Source organism: Chiroxiphia lanceolata, chromosome 2 (genome assembly GCF_009829145.1).
Source record: "Chiroxiphia lanceolata isolate bChiLan1 chromosome 2, bChiLan1.pri, whole genome shotgun sequence".
NCBI lineage: Eukaryota > Metazoa > Chordata > Aves > Passeriformes > Pipridae > Chiroxiphia > Chiroxiphia lanceolata.
In genome coordinates, this window is record NC_045638.1 from 28,569,929 (window position 1) to 28,589,458 (window position 19,530).

The 19,530-nt window shown below is 40.3% G+C and overlaps 1 protein-coding gene across 1 annotated transcript in view; it reads right to left on the minus strand.

Annotated features, from left to right (window-relative positions):
- Positions 1-13,895, minus strand: part of LOC116782825 (pinopsin-like) — a 74,119-nt gene extending 60,224 nt beyond the window's left edge. Inside the window, exon 1 of the mRNA XM_032679845.1 lies at positions 13,382-13,895. Within this exon, the coding sequence (XP_032535736.1) occupies positions 13,382-13,718 (337 nt within the window). The 5' untranslated portion in view covers positions 13,719-13,895. The remainder of the gene's footprint in view (positions 1-13,381) is intronic.
- Positions 13,896-19,530: the final 5,635 nt, after the last annotated feature.

The following is a 19,530-nucleotide window of genomic DNA, read 5'->3' on the forward strand; positions in this document are numbered from 1 at the left end:
GCAATTGATAAAGCCTACTTGGATTTTCAAACCACTTTGACAAGCCTAAAGGTTCTTAAGGATAGTAAGCTGCCTTGCAATAACAGAAATCTTGACATGAATAAATAATTGAGTAGGGGCAGGAAATAAAGAACAGGAGAAAATAATTAGTTTTCTTAGTGGAAACTGTGGCCAGTGAAGTTCCCCACAGATCTGTGCTAGGCCCTGGGCTATTCGGCACATTAATAAATGATCCGGAAAAGATGGTAAAGAGTGAAGTTTTCTTATTACAGTATGCTGAATAACTCAAAATCAACAAAAACTGACTGCAAAGTACTGCAGAACAACTGCATGAAACTGAGCCACTGAGCAGATGAAATGCAATACCGATGTAAACTGCCATATGTGGAGAAAAACAGACCTAGCTTTAAATACACAGTGATTATTTCTGACTGACTTACTGCTCTGCAAAGAGAGTTATGATAGACAGCTTTACACAAACCACTTCCACTAAGAAGCAATGCTCAGCAGCATTTAGAAAAGCAAACATCAGGGCTTACTAGAAAAGGAAAAAGAGAAGGGAGGGGAGGGGAGGAGAGGGAGAGGTGATTTGAAAAGGTGGATGAAGGAAGATTATTTAGTGTTTCTCATAATACAATAACTGGGTTTTCAATTGAAATCATCAGGTTGCAGACTCAGAATTAACAAACAGTAGAAGGTACTTTTCTTTGGTAAGGAAGAAGTGGAATTCCTTGACATATTATATTGTGCATACCAAAATTTTGCAGGTTTCCTAAAAGCAAGCGGCATGGAAGATAAATGCAGGAAGACCTATTAGAATCAAAAGTACTACTTCAGGAAAGACATCTCTACACCACAAATCACAGGCTGCTGGGACTACATAGTGGAAAAATACCTCTGGATGCTGATAGTTATACTAACTTTAAGTTTAGTATTCTAGAAGTATAGCTAGGCAAAATACTTTGAATGGGAAATACTTAGTATGTATATACAACCCTTTGCAAAGCACAACTATTATTTAGTTATTGAAATGATAAGAAGGAACAATTGCAGCAGAGTAAGAGGCCATTACCTGCTTCTATCTGCTATTAATATTTCTTTACCAAAGGTCTGAGTGCCCACAACCCTAGAAAAGATAATAACACTTGCAAAACTCCTACTCATACTCATCCTTGTTAAACACCCCTTGGTTCACTGACCTATAGAGAAAAACTGTTACATTGAGGAAACCAGATGGTGGTATATCTACTGCTGTTATCTCAAAGAATAAATATTAAGCTCTGGCTTTGTCTTGCCTCATAACCTGCTTTCCACCCATTAGAAAAAGCTTATTTAAATCCTGACTGGCATATTTATCTGACAGCATTTCATCCTATTCCTGTGATGCAGTCTTTGCTTCTCATAAGGATACTACATAGAAATACATTTTCAATTTTAAGAAGTACACACAGTAAAGCAATCCCCAACAACCTCATGCAGTCACTGCTGGTCCTTGGCCCTCTTGGGCGGCCACACATTCTTTCTGTGAAAACTGAGCAGTTCAAAAACAGAGCAAAAGTTGTCAGTTTGGATAAATTAGGGCAAACTACTAGGATTTGTTACAAAAACTTGCATGGAGAAGAATTACTTCGTGCATTACAGTCAGTGTACAGAACATATGCATAATATACGCCCAAATACCATGTACATACTCCACCCTTTCATTAAGAAGCAGAAATTATAACTCCTCGTGCCCACCATATTAATTCCTGCCCTAGAACTGTTTCTAATTAACTCCTGCTGAACTTACACTAAGGCAAACAGATCAGCCACAGACATGGCCATCCCATGAAGTGCTTGTTCTGCTGCCAGCAATGAAGGGAAACGCAGTGCAGCCTGACCTGCTCTGCCTTGGGCTGCCTGCTGCACAGCACCCTAAAGAGTTCACCTAATTTCATTAGGGTGATGAAACATGTCAGTAACACCACAAACAGCCTGAGGCCAGAACAGAAATAACCCACAAACTGTAAATTTGGCAAACAATAATGCTTCAGCGTGCACCCAATTGTAATCAGACCCAACTGTAATCAACCACTGTGTGTCCTAAAATTTTTATAAGGACAAGTTAAAGGGGATGTACGTTTTTACAAAATTCATACCATTTCTTAGGTCAAAGTGCTATTCCAGTACTATCTCAGAGGTCTGTACTAGACTTGGACAACACTTAGAGATTAAGCAATAAAATGTCATACATATGAATTAACTAATAGTTCTGAAACTTGGAAATGGCCAGAGTTCTAATCTAAGTAAAGTTTTACATTGCTGTTTTAAAGATTACCACACTAGTCCTTATGAAAAATTTTCACAATCAAGTCTGCTTTTTTGATGCCTTTTTTTTTCTGATAGTTATTTGGTCCTGAACAAATTTCTACTGTTATAAACCTCCTCAAAAATAATTCAGAATAAAAGAGTTTCCATCTATTGACGCATCTGAAGCCTGTTCACTTTGATTCCTTCTTGCCATATTTATCTACTATTTCTGCACTTGATTGCATTAGTGAAACAAATAGAAACAATAGAAAATGTGAAGGGGAAAGAAACAACAGAAGATATAATTGAAAAACACACTAGAAAATTAGCAGATAGTGATTGCCTGCCTCTAATAAAACACTGTGAAATATATGTAGATTTTCAGCTTACCCCAGCAAGTCACTAGCCTTCTCCATTTGGCTGCTATATTTTCAAAAGAAACAGTAGAATTCTGTATCTGGCCATAGGATGAGATTGTACTTCCAAGTTATTGGCATCTGTCTGTAAAACAGGTTTAAGAAACCGCAAACAGGAAAAGTAACAGAGTTTTACCACATTTTGGAAAGACTTGGCTGAAATAGCCCAGAGCAACTGAGCCCAATGCTGATAGCTGGCATGAGAAACCTTCAGCTGAAGCAAGAGAAGTCTGGCATTGTTATAACACAGTGGTTTAAAAGATGGTACCTAGGTGACCTTGATTAGAGACATTACCATCTGGACCAGATGTGAGGGGAGTCAAGCAGCCTCCAGGGACCCTGAGAATTCATCCACGTATGGGGCGAATGCTCACCCATCTGCATCCCTTGATCCACACTGGGCCAGCACAGCATGGAGGAGAGAGAGGGGCAACAAGGTCCTGAGCTGCTCAGGAGTCAAAGCACAGGGACATCTCACAGAAATGGGATGGTGGGATGTCAGGGGGAGGAAATACCTACTTGGAGTGGTGCTCCGTTGCATTTGCTGTCTGCAAATATCAAATATTCCTCCTGTCTGTATCAATTATGGAAAAATTTGGAGCAGACAGAGGTAATTTTGAGTTAGTATTTGAAAAATCCCAAACAACTCATAACAAAACCAAATCCACAAATCTTCCAGTAATAGGAGGCATTTGGATTTTTTAAGTAGTGAATCATGTTAGCTGAGAAATCCACAGAAGCAGTAAGTGGTCTGCGAATCAATACAGGCTGCAGTTTATTATTAGACATTACTACATCTTTGGTTCCAGAAGCAGTTTTTCAGCTAGTGTAGAAAAACAAAAATGTAAACAGGATAACTTCAGCTTTCAAAGAAACTTATTTTTCCATGTCAGCACACTCTTTTAACAAAATTATTTTCTCACTTAATAGACTTTTCTAATTAGAAAAGTGGCAGAAACACTAACATTGAAAACAAACAAACAAACAAAAAGAACCCAACCCTAATAATTACTTTAAGTATGAAGTATTTGCCACAGCTGAGAAAATAGGGGAGGGGGAAATGAAATTAGTAGTTATCACCCATTATTGTGTTGTTATTTGGAACTATGCCAATGGTTCTGTATCCCTTTTATCACTGAAAAGCCTGTAAGTTTAATTTGCTTACTAGACCAGAAGATTCAGCTTAAATGCTTCCAAAAAAAAAAAAAAAAAGACATAGAAAATGAATATCATCAGTTAAGAAAATGTCACTGGGTGCATAACTTCAATTTAAACACCCAAAGATAATATCCAGTCCCTGGTATACCTCAGGGCCTACAAGGGAAGCTTAAAAATTTTCCAAAAATTACTGAATTCTGTCCCAATGTGTCAGCATGCAGATGGTCTAAACAATTCCTAGAGATTATTAAACACAGAGTTAAAAATAATATGATTTGCCTTTCACAAGCGAAGTCCATTAAACACTTTTTTTGGATTGAATGTTGCTTATTTACTGGGCTCTAGTTTATTTCATTATACCCACTGAATGACCAAAAAGCCAGCTACATTTTCATGACATATTTTTTCACATCTGTGTGACTTGACTACGAGCAGAGTTGGTTTCTGCTTTTTCTTAAATTAACAGAAAACTGACATCAGGCATATTGCATTGCTTGCATTATTGCCATGACCCAGGATAAGGGAAAAGGGCCTACAAATGTCAATGATTAAACCTGAACTCTGACAGAAATGCTGTTCCATCATCTCCAATAGAGCTTACAGACATGACCTTTTAGATTCAATTCACCATCAGGATAATTTTTCCAGAAATCCAATGTGGTCTTTGCCTTTAAGCTCCTATTCACGGTGTCCATGTGAATTGATGTTATTTGTGTACTTCCTTGCATAAAGTCCCTAGTGTTCTGCAACATGATTCATAACGTAGAACCACAACTATGAACCAAACTGCAGGCATGGCTGCCCAATAAGGAAGCATCAAACACAGACAGAAATCTGTAGTCACTTGAACATGCATGGAAACAGACTTTGGGCATGGGCTGAACATTGTTTTACATTGACAGCCAAAAACTATCCACAAAAAATGCCAAAGTTACTGATTCCCTTACACAATTCTCCTGTTCTTCTGATCCTCTGTGTAGGGACACATACACGAGCTGTTGTCCACCCTTCACTGTTGATATCTCTGCATGTTTTTTGCCGTTTTCTTTTGTACAGGCATTAGGAAAACAGCTTTTACATTCTCATACAACAAAACTCATCAGAAAACATTAAGGATGGCAGCTAAGAGAAAATATGTCTCCACCTTCAGGGAATTGGATTTTGGGGTTCTCAAACCATGACACCTGGCTGCTGATGAAAGCTGAGGGCACCTGAGGATCAGTCATCAGAGAACACTCTAGTTCATGGCTAGTTTAAGCCATGTGCTTGAATTTCTGCTGTGCTGAAAGCTGAGAGAGGGGAGAAGGAGGAAAATGTTGGGGTTCTGGAGCACTCCACAGTCCTACTGCAGTATGGTGTGGAGATGGGGCTCAGCTGGAGCTGCCCAGACCAGGGAAAGGAGAATTAACCATGCCTGGTAATACAGACACCAACTGCACACCACAGGATCTGACCTAACACCATTGGGCATCAACACCCATAATCTGTAATGCCTTATAAACACGGGCAAATTGAATGACATCTTTAATGATGCTCTGCCATAATGAAGGCAAAACCTTCTCTTATCCTAAACCAGTGTTCAAGCACCTACCAGACTGAAGTCTCTGATTTCAGGAATAACACTTAAAATACAACAAAAGGTCTTCCATTTCCACTTTCTCTGCATGGCATGGTTTCTTCTTTATCACATTTTCCAAAACTTTCTCCCAAGTTGTCTCCCTACTTCAAGCACGTAAACTGAACAGAGAAGCCCAGTATTTATGCTTTACAAATTGCCTGTAGGAAGAGCAGACAGCATTATTCCTACATGGATGAATTTGAGATCTTAAGATCAGAAAGAGGACTTGGGCACCTCTTCATGAAAATACCACAGACATCTTAAAAATACTCACTCTTGAACAACTATTCTAAGTGATTTCAGCTTTGAGCAGTGTTTAATGCCTATAGGAAATGGAAATAAACCAAACATCCCAGAAGAGGATACTGAAGTGGGGAGGGAATTATAAACAAAAGTAAGAAAATTACAGAAAGAATAAAGGAGCAATAAGCACCCTATTTGTGAGGGTTGTCTCATGACTCGAGACGTACAGAGCAAGCATCTACCCCTGAGCTTGGGTTCCTTTCATAGTCAGTGGAAATAGAGGGGTTCTTGTAGGGCACAGCTTATATCATCCTGAAGAGAATGTCTCAAATGCATCAGACAGTTTGCATGCTGGTAATACAAATTTGGTTTTCTATTGATTATAAAAGAAGCCTATGGGATTGGAAAATGGTTTTAGTCACATGATTCCATCTGTCTCTAAGGGGAGAACATTTCATTTTTCCATGTAAATATGGCCCTGAAAGGTGTAATTAATAATATACCACTACCTCATTGATTAATTATTTAAATAAAAAGTATAGCAGGCTAACTTCAGTTTCTCTAGAGAGGAGATGCCAAAGAGGAATTCAGATTACATATCTTTTGAATAAATACTTTCCTGTTTCCATTTACTATACAATCTAATGCATATCGAGTGCTTGAAATTTTGTGGAAAAATTCAGGACAAACTATCAGTTGTAACACTGTATTAAAATAACTAAAGCCCTCTAGGTAATGATGTTTCTTCTCTTTTAGATGAAGGAACTATGAGCACCTTTGACCTAATTCCGTGAGTCAGGCACCTTTTTTTCTACCCCTCTCTTTGAGCCAGCAGAGTATTTCTGCTACTGACCAACCACTGATGAAGGCTTGCACAGGTCAGATTGACTGCAGGCATAACAGAGCCTATGCACTTCAAACAGAGAACATTTCTAGGGTCTGTCTGCAGAACTACGTTTTCCTAAACATTATTGATTAGTTGTTCTTGCTATCAGCTTTATTTTTAGAAATATCACCTCTAATCTCATCCCAAGACCACTGGAAAAGGAGCTATCCATGGTCTGCATCCAGGTGAGGAGCTGCTAAGTGTGCCTTTGCACTGAGAGATGAGAACTTGCTGCATCAAGGATCAGAAAACTTTGTACTTGAACTCTTGCAGGATCAAGCCCAGGGAGATTATGTCTTTACTCATGGAAAAAAATGTGTCTTTTCACAGAAGAGTAATTTTTTACATCTGAAGTCTCAACACTATCTCATAAACAGGGAGTTTCTAGTATGTTAGAAGTCTGTACTCTAAAATAAGTATATTAGTTTAGTGCAGTGAGCCTAAAACACAGTATATGAAATCAAGATAAAATGTTAAGAAGAGAATTATTTTTAAGGCATTTGTTCAAGGCAGCTGAACTTTAAAGAAAAACCATGAGCAGTTCCATTTCTTATTCTGTGTCTTCTCTGCCAGTTTACAAGGGAATAATTCAATAACTGATTTAATATGACTAAGAAGATTATCTACCCATAGAGTTGAGTGCTACAGGATTTCTAAAAAGATTAAAGTCCTCATTTAGATATGACCTTGGTTTATCAATGGACATAAAGACATGTCTACATGCCCTACTTCAGTACAAACAGGTTTAGGAACGTAGCCCTCCCCAGTATCCAGGACAGACAGGATGTTGTGCAGGAAGACACAGCCTCGAGTCACACAGCTTTCACATGGCATAGGCATCTCTGGGTCCTGTAATCTCAATTCATTTTTAACAATGAAATTTTGGAATCAACTTCTGAGTCAAACTTCCAGGTATTTTAACAACCATGAAGGTTAAGAAAGAGAAAACAACCAGCAGACACCTGAAAACAAGAGCTAAGAGGTCAACAGTCACAGAAATATCCCTGCAAGTAATGTGCCTTGAAACTTTTCCAGCATTAGAATTTAGTGTTGGATTTCTGGAGCCAGAGAAAGCTCTTTGTCTTTCCCACATCTACTTAATAGTTAATCATGGTATGATGTATAGTAGTGATTCTGAAAATGAACTCCAGAATTCATCTGGGCCCAAATTCTGCTTATCCTACATATTTAGGAAGTCTACATTAAGGGAAAGTTTCTGAAAATTTTCATCTGTCCAGAGATTTGTAGTGTTTAAAAAGGCACTGGAGAGACTACGCTGAGACGGACAGAACTGCAAGACAAACTTAATCTTAGGATGGCATATCACTTCATGTATATATGGTCTCTATGGGATTACTTCACTAAATAATATATTTTTCCTAAATTAACATCTAATGCTTAATAATTTAATGATAAATATATTTAACCGTCCTTATTTTCACCTTGCTTGCAAAGTTTACTCAGAGTTCAGCTGGGAAAATTGATCCTGTCCCTGTGTCCCTTTTCATGTTTGTTTAAATGTATAACCATGAGCTTGTCAAACCATGACTAACTGGTGGGTAATGGGAGCAAATTTTAAAAATCCATCCATTTCCCCAACTCAGTGACACGTGCAGTTTCCACTGCAGTGACCTACTGAGCTGCAAACATGCACAAGCACCAGAATAAAATCATTTATTCTGCAAACAGACCATGCTCTTTCTCCTCTAGCTCCATTCCTAATGCTCCCCCAGATCAAGACCCAACAACTCTTACTTCCATAGCAGATCTCATGATATTTAAATTTCTCCATAAAATCCTGACTACATATTTATTGATCAGCATCTGCACTTCCTGACAGCTTTAAAACCTTCTGCTTTTTGTAAATGGTTTGAAATCACAAAGTAGACATGGGGAAAGCAACAAGTAATTTAATCAAAAAACCTTGACTTTGTCCATAATTTTTTTTTCCCTTGTGCCCACGGCAATCCCCTGATGCTGGTTCTTGGGTCATGATTTTTAAGTGCCTGGGGTAGGCAATGGATTGCTCAGTAAATAACTTACTTGATTTCACACTAAGTGACATCAATGTACATTGCACTGTCAATACTGTTGGGAGAAGAATCACCTCTGCTTTCCAGATCACCTTCCAGGGCAACAGTCGTCATTTTAAAAAAGGTAAGGCACTTTGGAGATTAAAAAAAAAAGAAAAAGTTAATCTACTGTGCATTTATGTTTTAAACAAATCTCAGCCTCTTGCTTTCATTGTCTCAGGTTTCATCCAGGCCACAAACCTGGAGGATAACACCTTCACTCTCAATTTGGTATAGAACGAAAAGGAGGCTTTTACAATATCACAAAACAAAGTGAGAGGGGAATAAAACCCCATATTAAAATACAGTCCTTTCAGAAGCCTCTTAATAATGAACTGTATTTAAAAATATTTTAACAGTTAGAATTTGGGTTGGAACTAGATGGTTTTTTAAGTCCCTTCCAACCTAACCATTCTATGACTCTATGATTATCCTCAGTAACTACAATGAACCAATCAGTGAGTCTTAAACCATTTTTATGACATAGAATATACTTGATTTTCCACATCTTCAGTTTTTGAATCACTTCAGCAAGTTTTTTACAAATTTTCCAAAGTCCACAGAAGACAAGGAAAATAATCCTACAATTACTGAGATGGGATTTGTTTTTTGTTTTAGCAATAACACCTGCAAGTCTCAATAAGACCATCACGACTCTCTCATGTTACTTTCCAATAGCCACAAAACAATTTAACCATTCCACTCAGTGGATCTTTGCTCAGTCTATAATGTTTACAGCACACACTGAATGTTAAAAATTGAAAAAAAAAAAAGGCATTTTGTTTTCAAGTGCTATGAAGACATGAAAAAGCCATCAACGCGCTGCACACCTACAGTAGCTCTTTTTTAGCACATTCTGGAGTACAAAAAGTCATAAAACCTGATGAATAATGATATTTATCAACAGATATAATCTGTTTATAGACATATAAATGTTAGGCAGCCTGCCACTACTAGTTCCTTTATGCATGTTTTTCGGTCTGTAAAGATGTAAGTGAACATCTTTTAATTGTAACTCTGCAAACAAACTTCTTCAGTATGCATGCCCTTTATACCCACTAATGAAAGAAAGTGTGAGCACTGCAAGACTGTCACGAGAGCTGTGCACTACCTGCACTTAGGCTGCCTCAGCTGCCCAGGACAACTTGCTGACAGGGCCAACATCACTCAGAGGAGCTGAGGTCACCTTTGACATTCTGGGTTTTGTTGTTTTGTTTGCTTGTGTGTTCCTTGATGATCTAATCCATTTTAACAGTTATAGCAGAAACTCACATGAAAACAGGTTAGCACAGAAATCTGCACTCTGGCCATCCATCCAATTTATACAGATCTAACTTTCAAGAATTATTCCACAAGCAGGTCACCCTAGGAGAAACTTCTCCATTTGCAGGTTTAATTCCACAGTCACTGAGGTGGTGTCATGGGTAGACTTTGGCCAGATTCTAGGCACCCACTAAAGTCACTCTGAGCTGAGACAGGTCACACAGGCAAAACAGACTCAACGTGGGTTTAATATTAAAATTTATTACTAACAGGCTAAGATCTAAAGAGTGAGAAATAAAACAGTCTTAAACACACTTTCCACCCACCCCTCCTTCCTTCCATGTTCTCCCTCCTCCCACCACAGCAGTGCAGGGAGACAAGTCCACCCCTCGGGCAATAAGTCTTCCAAATCTGCTGTCCTGTCGGTCACTCTTCCATGGGTTGCAGGAGGACAGGCTGCTTCACCATGGTCCTCACCACAAGTTACAGGGGGGGCCACAGCTCCGAGTCCTTCCCCTGCTCTCTGGGGTCCCTCCCACAAGTAACAGCCCTTGATGGACCTCTCTAACATGGGTCCACCCCTCAGGCAGTAGTTCTTCCATATCTACTGTCCCAAGGATCACTTCTCCATGGGGCGCAGGGGGAATCTCTGCACCCCGATGGTCCTTCATAGGATGCAGTCCTTCATAGGGTGAGCTGTAACAACGTGGATCCCACACAGGGCCATGAGTCCTACCCGGGAATAACCTGCTCCGGCATGGATTTTCCTCTCCACAGGCCACAAGACTCTTGAAGGACTCCACTCCATCCTGGGCCTTCCACAGGGGATAACAGCCTTCTTCCATGCATCCATCTGCTCCAGCATGGGCTCGGCTGCACCATGGCGGGCCACCCTGGCCAGCCTGGCTTCACTTGGCCGGGGGAGAAGGGAGGGCAGCGCCCATTGACAGAGGTCACTCTGCCGCCCTGGCCTAGCCCGCAGGGTACCCCCTCCCCCCCACCTCACAGTTCACCCTGGGGGCTTTGGCGCTGTCGGTGCTGTTTGGTTCCTCAGGCAGGACGGGCTCCAGCATGGGCTGCTTGCGAGGCGGGCCCGGGGGCTGCGGGGTCACTCTCCGTGGGGCCGCACACCCCTTTGCAGGGGCCACCGCTCGGTTTGGCCAGCACTGCCGAGAGCAGCACAGGTGGCTCGGCCAGGGTACCACTGCCTGCTCTGGGCTAGGTGCCGAGAGGCCCGGGCTGGGCTGCTGCTGCCCCCCTCCTCCATCGCCGGTGGGTGAGGCGGCGGGGCCGCCCAGGAGCTTCAGTCAGCTCTGCCCTGGCTCAAAAATTCTTCTGCGCAACAAACTTGTTCTTAAATACGCTATCACAGAGGCGTAATTATTGGCTCGCCCTTGGCCAGCAGCAGGAAGTCCCTCCTGTAGACAGCTATCATTGGCTTCACTGGGGGGGGTACTTCTAGCAGCTTCTAACCAAAGCCACCCTATATAGCCCTCCTCCGCTACCAAAAAACCCAGCCAGCTCAACCCACGACAGGTGATAACTCACATGTATCCTGACAGCAGCCGACAGGCTCAAAGGGCACCATTAACATACCTTTTTCCTAATCCCTTAAAAAAACACCTTTTCCCCCCCTCCCTTCAAATGTTATTCTCCCATTCCACTGCTAAATAATAAAAAAGAGGCTAAATCAAGCAAGGGAGAAAAAGCAGTCTTAACTTCTTTCTTCCTGAGAAGACCAAGTACAGAAATACTCGAACTCATAAAACTCGCAAAAATGGAAATGAAACCTGGAAGTAGACCTGTCATTCTGCTTTGCACAGACCAAACCAAAAATAACTCATCAAAACAAGCCAAGGTATTGTTGATGTGGTCTATTTCTGGATGCCCAAAGTAAGTGCTCTTATGTTACACAACATTGCTAACTCCCAAGACTTCACTTTGGGCAAAGCAGCAGTTTCCCAGGGGAAGTTGCCAGACTGAGTTAATGGTCATCAGTGCAGCGCACGTCTGAGGAAGCGACAAGTACCAGAGACCGCATGGCTGGGCTTCGCGAACGAAGGTTTGGGGAGGGCTCTACTTAGGTTTGTTACAAGCACACTGGTGGCTAAAAAGGCCAATTCGAGATAGACACGTCCGGTCGCAAAAGGCACAGCAGAAAGACTCCTTAGGTGGTATATTCTGCAAGGCATGATTCTTTCTGCTTTGTCTTTTCTCCTCGAGAGTGATCCCGCGTGCTTTCTCAAAAGCATCAGCAGCATTATAGATGGTGTGTCTCCAGGCTCCCGATTGGAGGCCAGAGTAGACCAGTTATGTTGATCAAAACATACCAGAGAGCACACCACTGGAAACAGTAAGAGCTTATAATTCAGGTAGAAAACACGCATTTGGATCCACCACCTGCTTCTACATCAAGAGCTGTGGGTCAAATGCCTGCAGGAGATGCACTGCAATCCAGGATGGGAGAAGAGTCAGGCTTGCGCTTGTCCTTTCCTGGTGGCCTGGAGGCACCAAAACAAGGATGTACAGTAAGAGGGAGTTGTACCGAGTCACCTGGTCTGGGTGAGATAAGGATCACATCTAGACATGCACCAGCAGGCCAGTTTATGCTTTAGTAGATCTTTTTTTGACTGTAGGAATAAATGAAGAAAGGACGACTGCCTGGTGACACAAATCTTAAAGCGACAGGCCACCTTGGAGGACGAAGGCTTCCCTCTGTCTGTACTTTGTCCTTTATCTTTTTTAACAATTAAAATAATTTCCAGTTAAAACATTTATATCCAGCAGTAAAAAAGCTGGCTGCAAAAAAGTTTTGTCTGGACAAGATAAGAATACTGAATACTTTTACCGTCACTTCTGACAGACCTATTCCTAAGACTTAGTTTGCTATTGAATCTGCAAGGATGTATTTTAAAATGAAAATTTTGCTTTGCAGGAGAACAGAAAGCATCTAATAATGAAAACTCATTATCCAGGACACGAGAAATTCATATTATAGATAGATATAGATTGATAGATAATTACAAATGGTAAATAGAGTACTTTCAGGTGGCTTTGTTTATGGCAGAAACACACTGAGAGATCTGTAGTTCTGCAATGGCAGAGATATTCCTGAAAAAGAGAGAAGTATTATATGCATTCATACAGTTAAACTCTTTCCAGTGGCTTGCCTCTTTCTGTATTACATTTTTAACCCTTAAAACATAAGTAATTTCAAAGAATGGGATATGTTAGGAAATATTTATTAGATCTCTGCTACTCTCTCCTAAAGTCTTTTAAAATGTTTTAAAAGATGGATTTCAGTTGTGTTTGACCATAACACGGTAATCAAAGTAACCTTCTGTTCAGCATAGACCAGCATTGAGCTCACTGATCAAGTTGCTTCATGCACCAGTATTAAAAAAAAGAGAGTGAAGAATTATCATTGAACTCTTACCAAAGCAGGAATTGACAAAGCCATACCACCTACAAGCATGCTCCCCTCCAATCCACTTGCCACGAATGTTAGATGCAAAACTGAGGGTAGTGCCTGAGATGCACACTAGCATGTCGCTGATACTGATGTTCAGGAGGAGCATGTTGACTGGGTTACGAAGGGTTTTAAATTTGCAGAAGAGGATGAGGACAATTAAGTTATTCAAGAAACCAAAAAAAAAGATGAATCCAAGAAAAACAGCCACTACTGTGTGCCCACTTCTTGTGAGTCCAGCCCTTGGCTCAACAGGATCTGCAGGTGCACCAAAGCTCAAGTTGTATGTCCAAGTGTGGTTCATTTTGGACTTTGACACAGATCAGTTGGGGCAGAGATGCTGGGTGCCTGTTGCTGAAGTACTCCAGTAGTTTCCTAGAAGAGTTGTTCCATCACAGGTCAAGTCATCTCAGAAGTCTTCTGACCTTTGCTCAGATAAGATACCTCTTACATGGTTATGCAGGTGTGAAATACTGTACTTCAGCACAAGAGTGTTTTCCTGCACTGTGCCTTTCCAGTGGTCTGTTCTGCAGTATTTCCAGGGCAGCAAAATCAAGCAAAAAGTCACGTCAAATTCATCTTTGTTATTTAAACCTAGGATCATGTTAGATGATCTTTTCTGATGCTCAGAATGAAAAGTATATTAAAAAGATGCTTCAGCATGGTCTCCTCTTTCAGAGTAAATGGACAGCCCTATCAATGGCAGTTGCACTTGTTTCCTCTGACAATGGGTGTCTTTCTGAAAATACAGAAGAAAAGAAATGGTAAAAACAAAACAAGTCCATACAAAGACCAAAACATAGGTACATAATTTACTAACAGTTCCTCCCTTTTTGAATTGTAACAAATATTTCTCAGTCTTTTCAGTTTTCACTCTGATTTTAGCAGAAAAAACAGTTTGTTAATATGTCCTTGGTTGTTGTAAGAAGTTTTTCCCTAGCTCACAGTTTAGCACGGAGGTGGTTATTTGCACATTCCTAGCAAACTTCCTCAGGTGAGAAAATGCATGGTAAGACATGTCTTTTGTAGCAGCTTCGCAGAGGAATAACTTTGTCTTCCTCCATATTAAGTCAATCCACACCAAGTGAAGCTTCAGTCTTGTCTAGACCTTAATTAAAATGATGAAAAATTCAGAAGAGGGAGAAAGTATTTCTTTATGCAGAAAGAATAATTTCAAGTGTAGTCCCTCAAGCTCTCCTGTCTCATCATCTTCATAAATGACTTGGATGCAGGAATGGAAGGGATGCTAAGCAAGTTTGCAGATGACACAAAACTCAGAGGAGCTGTTGACTCCCTCAAAGGCAGGGAGGCCCTGCAGAGAGACCTCAACAAATTACAGGACTGGGCAATCACCAATCACATGAAGTTCAACAAGGGGAAGTGCAGGATGCATGTACAGACTAGGAAATGAGATACTAGAAAGCAGTACCATGGAAAGGGACCTACGGGTTCTGGTCGATGGCAAGTTGAATATGAGTCAGCAGTGGCCTGGCAGCCAGGAGGGCCAATTGTGTCCTGGGGGGCATCAGGCAAAGCATGATTGAGGTTGAGGGAGGAGATTATCCCGCTCTGCTCTGCACTGGTGTGGCCTCACCTTGAATATTGTGTGCAGTTTTGGGCATCACAATGTAAGAAAGATGTTAAGACATTAGAGAGTGTCCAAAGGAGGGCAGCAAAGATGGTGAAGGGCCTTGAGGAGCAGCTGAGGATACTTGGTCTGTTCAGCCTGGAGAAGATGAGACTGAGGAGAGACCTCATCACAGTCTACAATTTTCTTGTGAGGGAAAGAGGAGGGGCAGGCACTGATCTCTTCTCTGTGGTGATCAGTGACAGGACCTGAGGGAATGGCCTGATGTTGTGTCAGGGGAGGTTTAGGCTGGATATTAGAAAAAGGTTCTTCCCCCAGGGGGTGGTTTGGCACTAGAACAGGCTCCCCAGGAAAGTGGTCACAGCACCAAGCCTGAGAGAGTTCAAGATGTGTTTGGATGATACTCTCAGGCACGTGATGTGACTCTTGGGAATGGTCCTGTGCAGGGCCAGGAACTGGACTTAATGATCATTGGGGATCTCTTCGAACTTGACATATCCTGTGATTCTGTGATTTGTATGCTTACAAAGGGTGCCATATTTACCAGTGGACAGATGTCTTCCTTCATTATTGATAAAGCAGCCAGACACCCCAAGTCTCAGATGCTTCTCCCACCACAGACATGAATTTGTTTACCTGCACACACTGTATGTGTATTTTGTGAAGCAATAGTGCTTAATGTGGAGACACAACTGCTTTACCAGTCCTCTATGTGGTTCCAGACAAATTCGGCACAGAATTTTCCATAAAAATGGAGATGGATGCATATATATGCATATATACATATATGTAGGAATTTCACACTCCTCAGTGCAAAACGCACAATAGCCATAAATTGCAGAACTAAAAAATATTGAAGCTTCTCTTTCGGGTGTCATGTACTTCTAGAATGATTACATGCATTTTTAAATGGGGCATCTTCTATATTACTCCTAACCACTGCTTTCTGGAAATTGTCTTGTAGAAAAATATATGTTTAACAACTGGAAAAATGAAAGTTCAGAGTTTACTGAAGATGTAGAGGTTGTTTGCTTTTTTCTTTTATCATATCTGTGTCATGGTAAACTTTTAGAACAAGTATTTCATCTATTTCCCTACCTTCACAAACTCACTGTGCTAAATATATCTCATTATTGCAGTGATTTTGAACTCTAACATATACAGTCTGTCTTTACATTCTTTTCTGGTGAGTAAATCATGTACACTTCACAGCCTTTCTACTGTTAGGTCATTGAGAATCTGAAACACTGATTCTCTCTGCTTTTTTTTCCCCCTTCAGGAGGTACACGGTAATTTAGGTTGGTAAGGACCTCAGGTAGCATATCTAAGAGAAACAACTTTTGAAATCCTCTTTCTACCAATCTGAAAAAAAAATATCACTTGTCCAATTCTGGTTGAAGGTTATAGAAGGAAACTAGCTGGGTCTAACCATCAATATACTTAAAATTTACTCATAATTGTGTTAAAATGAACAGAGTTAAAATGTAGTGGAAGAAAGCCCAAATGCAATAGCAACTGACTAAAAAATACGATACCAAGCATTTCTCAGTCACTAACTGTAATTAGTGAACTTTTTTTTTCTGGTAGCAAAAAAAGCATGGTGGTGCTGTGCCAAAGGAGAGATTCAGAAAGAATTCACAGGGACAAAAGATGTACAGTGAAATAAACTCAATCATAGAATAATATTTTTTTAATAATTCTGATTACAGTTCAGCTTTTATAAACTAATCTATTCTTTTGCCATTGGTTCAAAGACAGTTTTATCTCATCTGTTTGCAAATGACTGTTTATTGCAGAATACAGTTAAGGTCATTCCTGTCTGCTCCTCCATTCTGCAAAGCATATTGCAGAATCTGGCTTCAAAATCTGAAGACACTGAAAATTATTTATATGCAGATTATTTCAGCTACTGATGCCTCTCCCCCCCCCCAGGATGAACTGTTACTCTTAGATAATCTGTAGCAAAAATTTTAGAATGCCATCATAAATATTTCTATGTGGAAATTTACTTTACAAGAATATCTACAGGCAAAGCTTCTAAATAATATCATCAGTATTGTTAAAACATCGCAGTTTTTGTGTTAGACAAAGCCAAAATTTATAATCCGTCTAGGAAATGTGACTAACTTTCTGTATGCATCTCTAACTTACAAAAAAGACATGGACCTCTTGAAACAAGTCCAGAGGAGGGTCACAAAAATGGTCACTGGCCTGGGGCACCTCTCCTATGAAGACAGGCTGAGAGGGTTGGGGTTGTTCAGCCCGGAAAACAGAAGGCTCCAGAGAGACCTTGTTGCAGCCTTTCAGTACTTAATGGGGATTTTAAGAAAGATGGGGAGAAACTTCTAAGCAGAGCCTGTAGCAATAGGACAGGGGGTAACAGTTTTAAACTAAAGGAGGGTCAGTTTAGATATAATGAAGTTTTTTACAACAAGGGTGGTGAAATGCTGGAACAGGTTGCCCACAGATGTGATAGATGCCCTATCCCTGAAAATGTTCAAGCTAAGGTTGGACAAGGCTCTGAACAACTTGACTGAGTTGAAGATGGCCCTGCTCATTGCAGGGGGCTTGGACTAGATGACCTTTACATCTCTGTTCCAACACAAACTCCTATGATTCTATTAAGCTCAAAATATAAATAATAAAATGTAGCTCTATTATACACAGTCACATACATCCTGCATTCCTAAAGACATACCAAGATTTCATATTTACAGTGCTTATAAAAGGGCATTTACTCCATGGATGGGACTCAGCTGATTAAAATTTAGCAGTCTGACACTAGGTGTGAAGGCACAGACCAGTGCTCAGGTAATTTCTCTACTGACCACAAGTCACCCAGCTTTAGCAGGATGAGTTCTGCCCTGGTGTGTTGGGGAAAGATACCTTAATGCCCAGGTAAGAGGAGCAGGCCCTGAAAAATCAGTGTAAGATATATTTTAAAATGTTATTACGCACACTGTGAAGGTCAAGCCATGTGGCCACTTGATATCAAAAGATGACAAGTAGGACACAAAAAGATGTACTTCAAAAAGTTTTGGGTGAATGCGAGAGACAGAGGCCTTCAGAGGAAAACATCTGAAGATGTGGGCTATCTGGGGAGTAAGTCTCTTTTCAGTAGTTGATGCATAAAGTGCTAAGTTTCTTACACCTTCAGATGCAGTACAAGCCAAATTCAGATTTCAAAAAAGCTTCTAAACTCCGATAATAATCCTTTGAAGAACGGGTCCAATTTTTACCTAGTTAGCACTTAACTGAATAATACACATTATTGCTGAAAAAAACCTGTAGATGAGCTTTTGTGCTGAAAGGTTCACTTGATTTTTTTTTTTCTTCAGACAGATAGATTGTTTTAATACGAATTGCTTTGTAACTCTGATAGCCCTGTCTTACAGGTGACACTGCATTCCCCAGGTCTCCATGATCTAGCAGGACAGCCTGAACCCTCCTAAATCCTAGCAAACTCAGGAACTTGCAGGATTGAACTCTATCTAATTCTGCCAATTCTGCTTCTCAAAAAATGTTAAAAAACCCCAAAACAATAAAACCTGTGATAGCATCCAAGACAAACAAATGAGCATCCAGTTTGTCCCCCCGGATTTGTTTGAGTTGACATGGAATGGGAAACATACCCAAGGTGATACAAAATATATGGCCAGGTGAAATGGGCCAAAAGTTCATTTAACATCACCAGTTATTAAATGCTGCATCTGTTAACTGGTTCTGACAGGAGAAGTGTAAAGATACAGCAAAACACACACCCATCACTGCTTGTATTTTCTCTGAAGCAGTCTATTGGAAAAAAAGAAGGTTTCAGAAGATGTTAAATCAGCTTCTGGGAGCACAGGTTTTAATACTGAGAGTGTAAGGCTTCTTTTTGCACTTGACCCCCACACATTAGTTTGAGCAGCACCCTACAACAGTGAGACTGCTTTTTCTTTCTCACTTTGCCCCCCAGTAACTTACTGCACATATTAGCTTTAAGTGTTTAGAATTGTTTTGGGTTTTTTTCTTAAATGAACTCACTTACTATTCCTAAATGACAGGTTCTTTACCATCTTCCCTTGCAAAGTTGTGCAACATACCAAAGATGATGCTTAATTCACTTTCAGGGCTTAAAAGCTGAGGAAAATGCATAAATAAATAAAATCAAACTTCAAAGTCATATTACTAAAAAACTTACATTACCCTCTTCCATTATATCTACATTATTCACTTCTGATATAAAGGAGCTATAAAAAACCCCTTATATTTACATATCCACACAGCCTAAATCGACCTGTTGTTCAGTTCATATAAAAATCAATTTTGAAGTAGTGATTTTTCCTTCATTTAAAAACTTAGCTTTCTACTGAAAAGTTAGATTAAAAAAAAAAAACAAACACCACCACCTAACAAAAACCCCCACATAACATTTCAAAGACAATCCCAGATGAAATTTCACAAAGGAAGAACCAATTTTTTGACCTAATGACAGAATTATGACAGAAATAGTATATTTTTAAGTTGACATACACTTAACCTTATC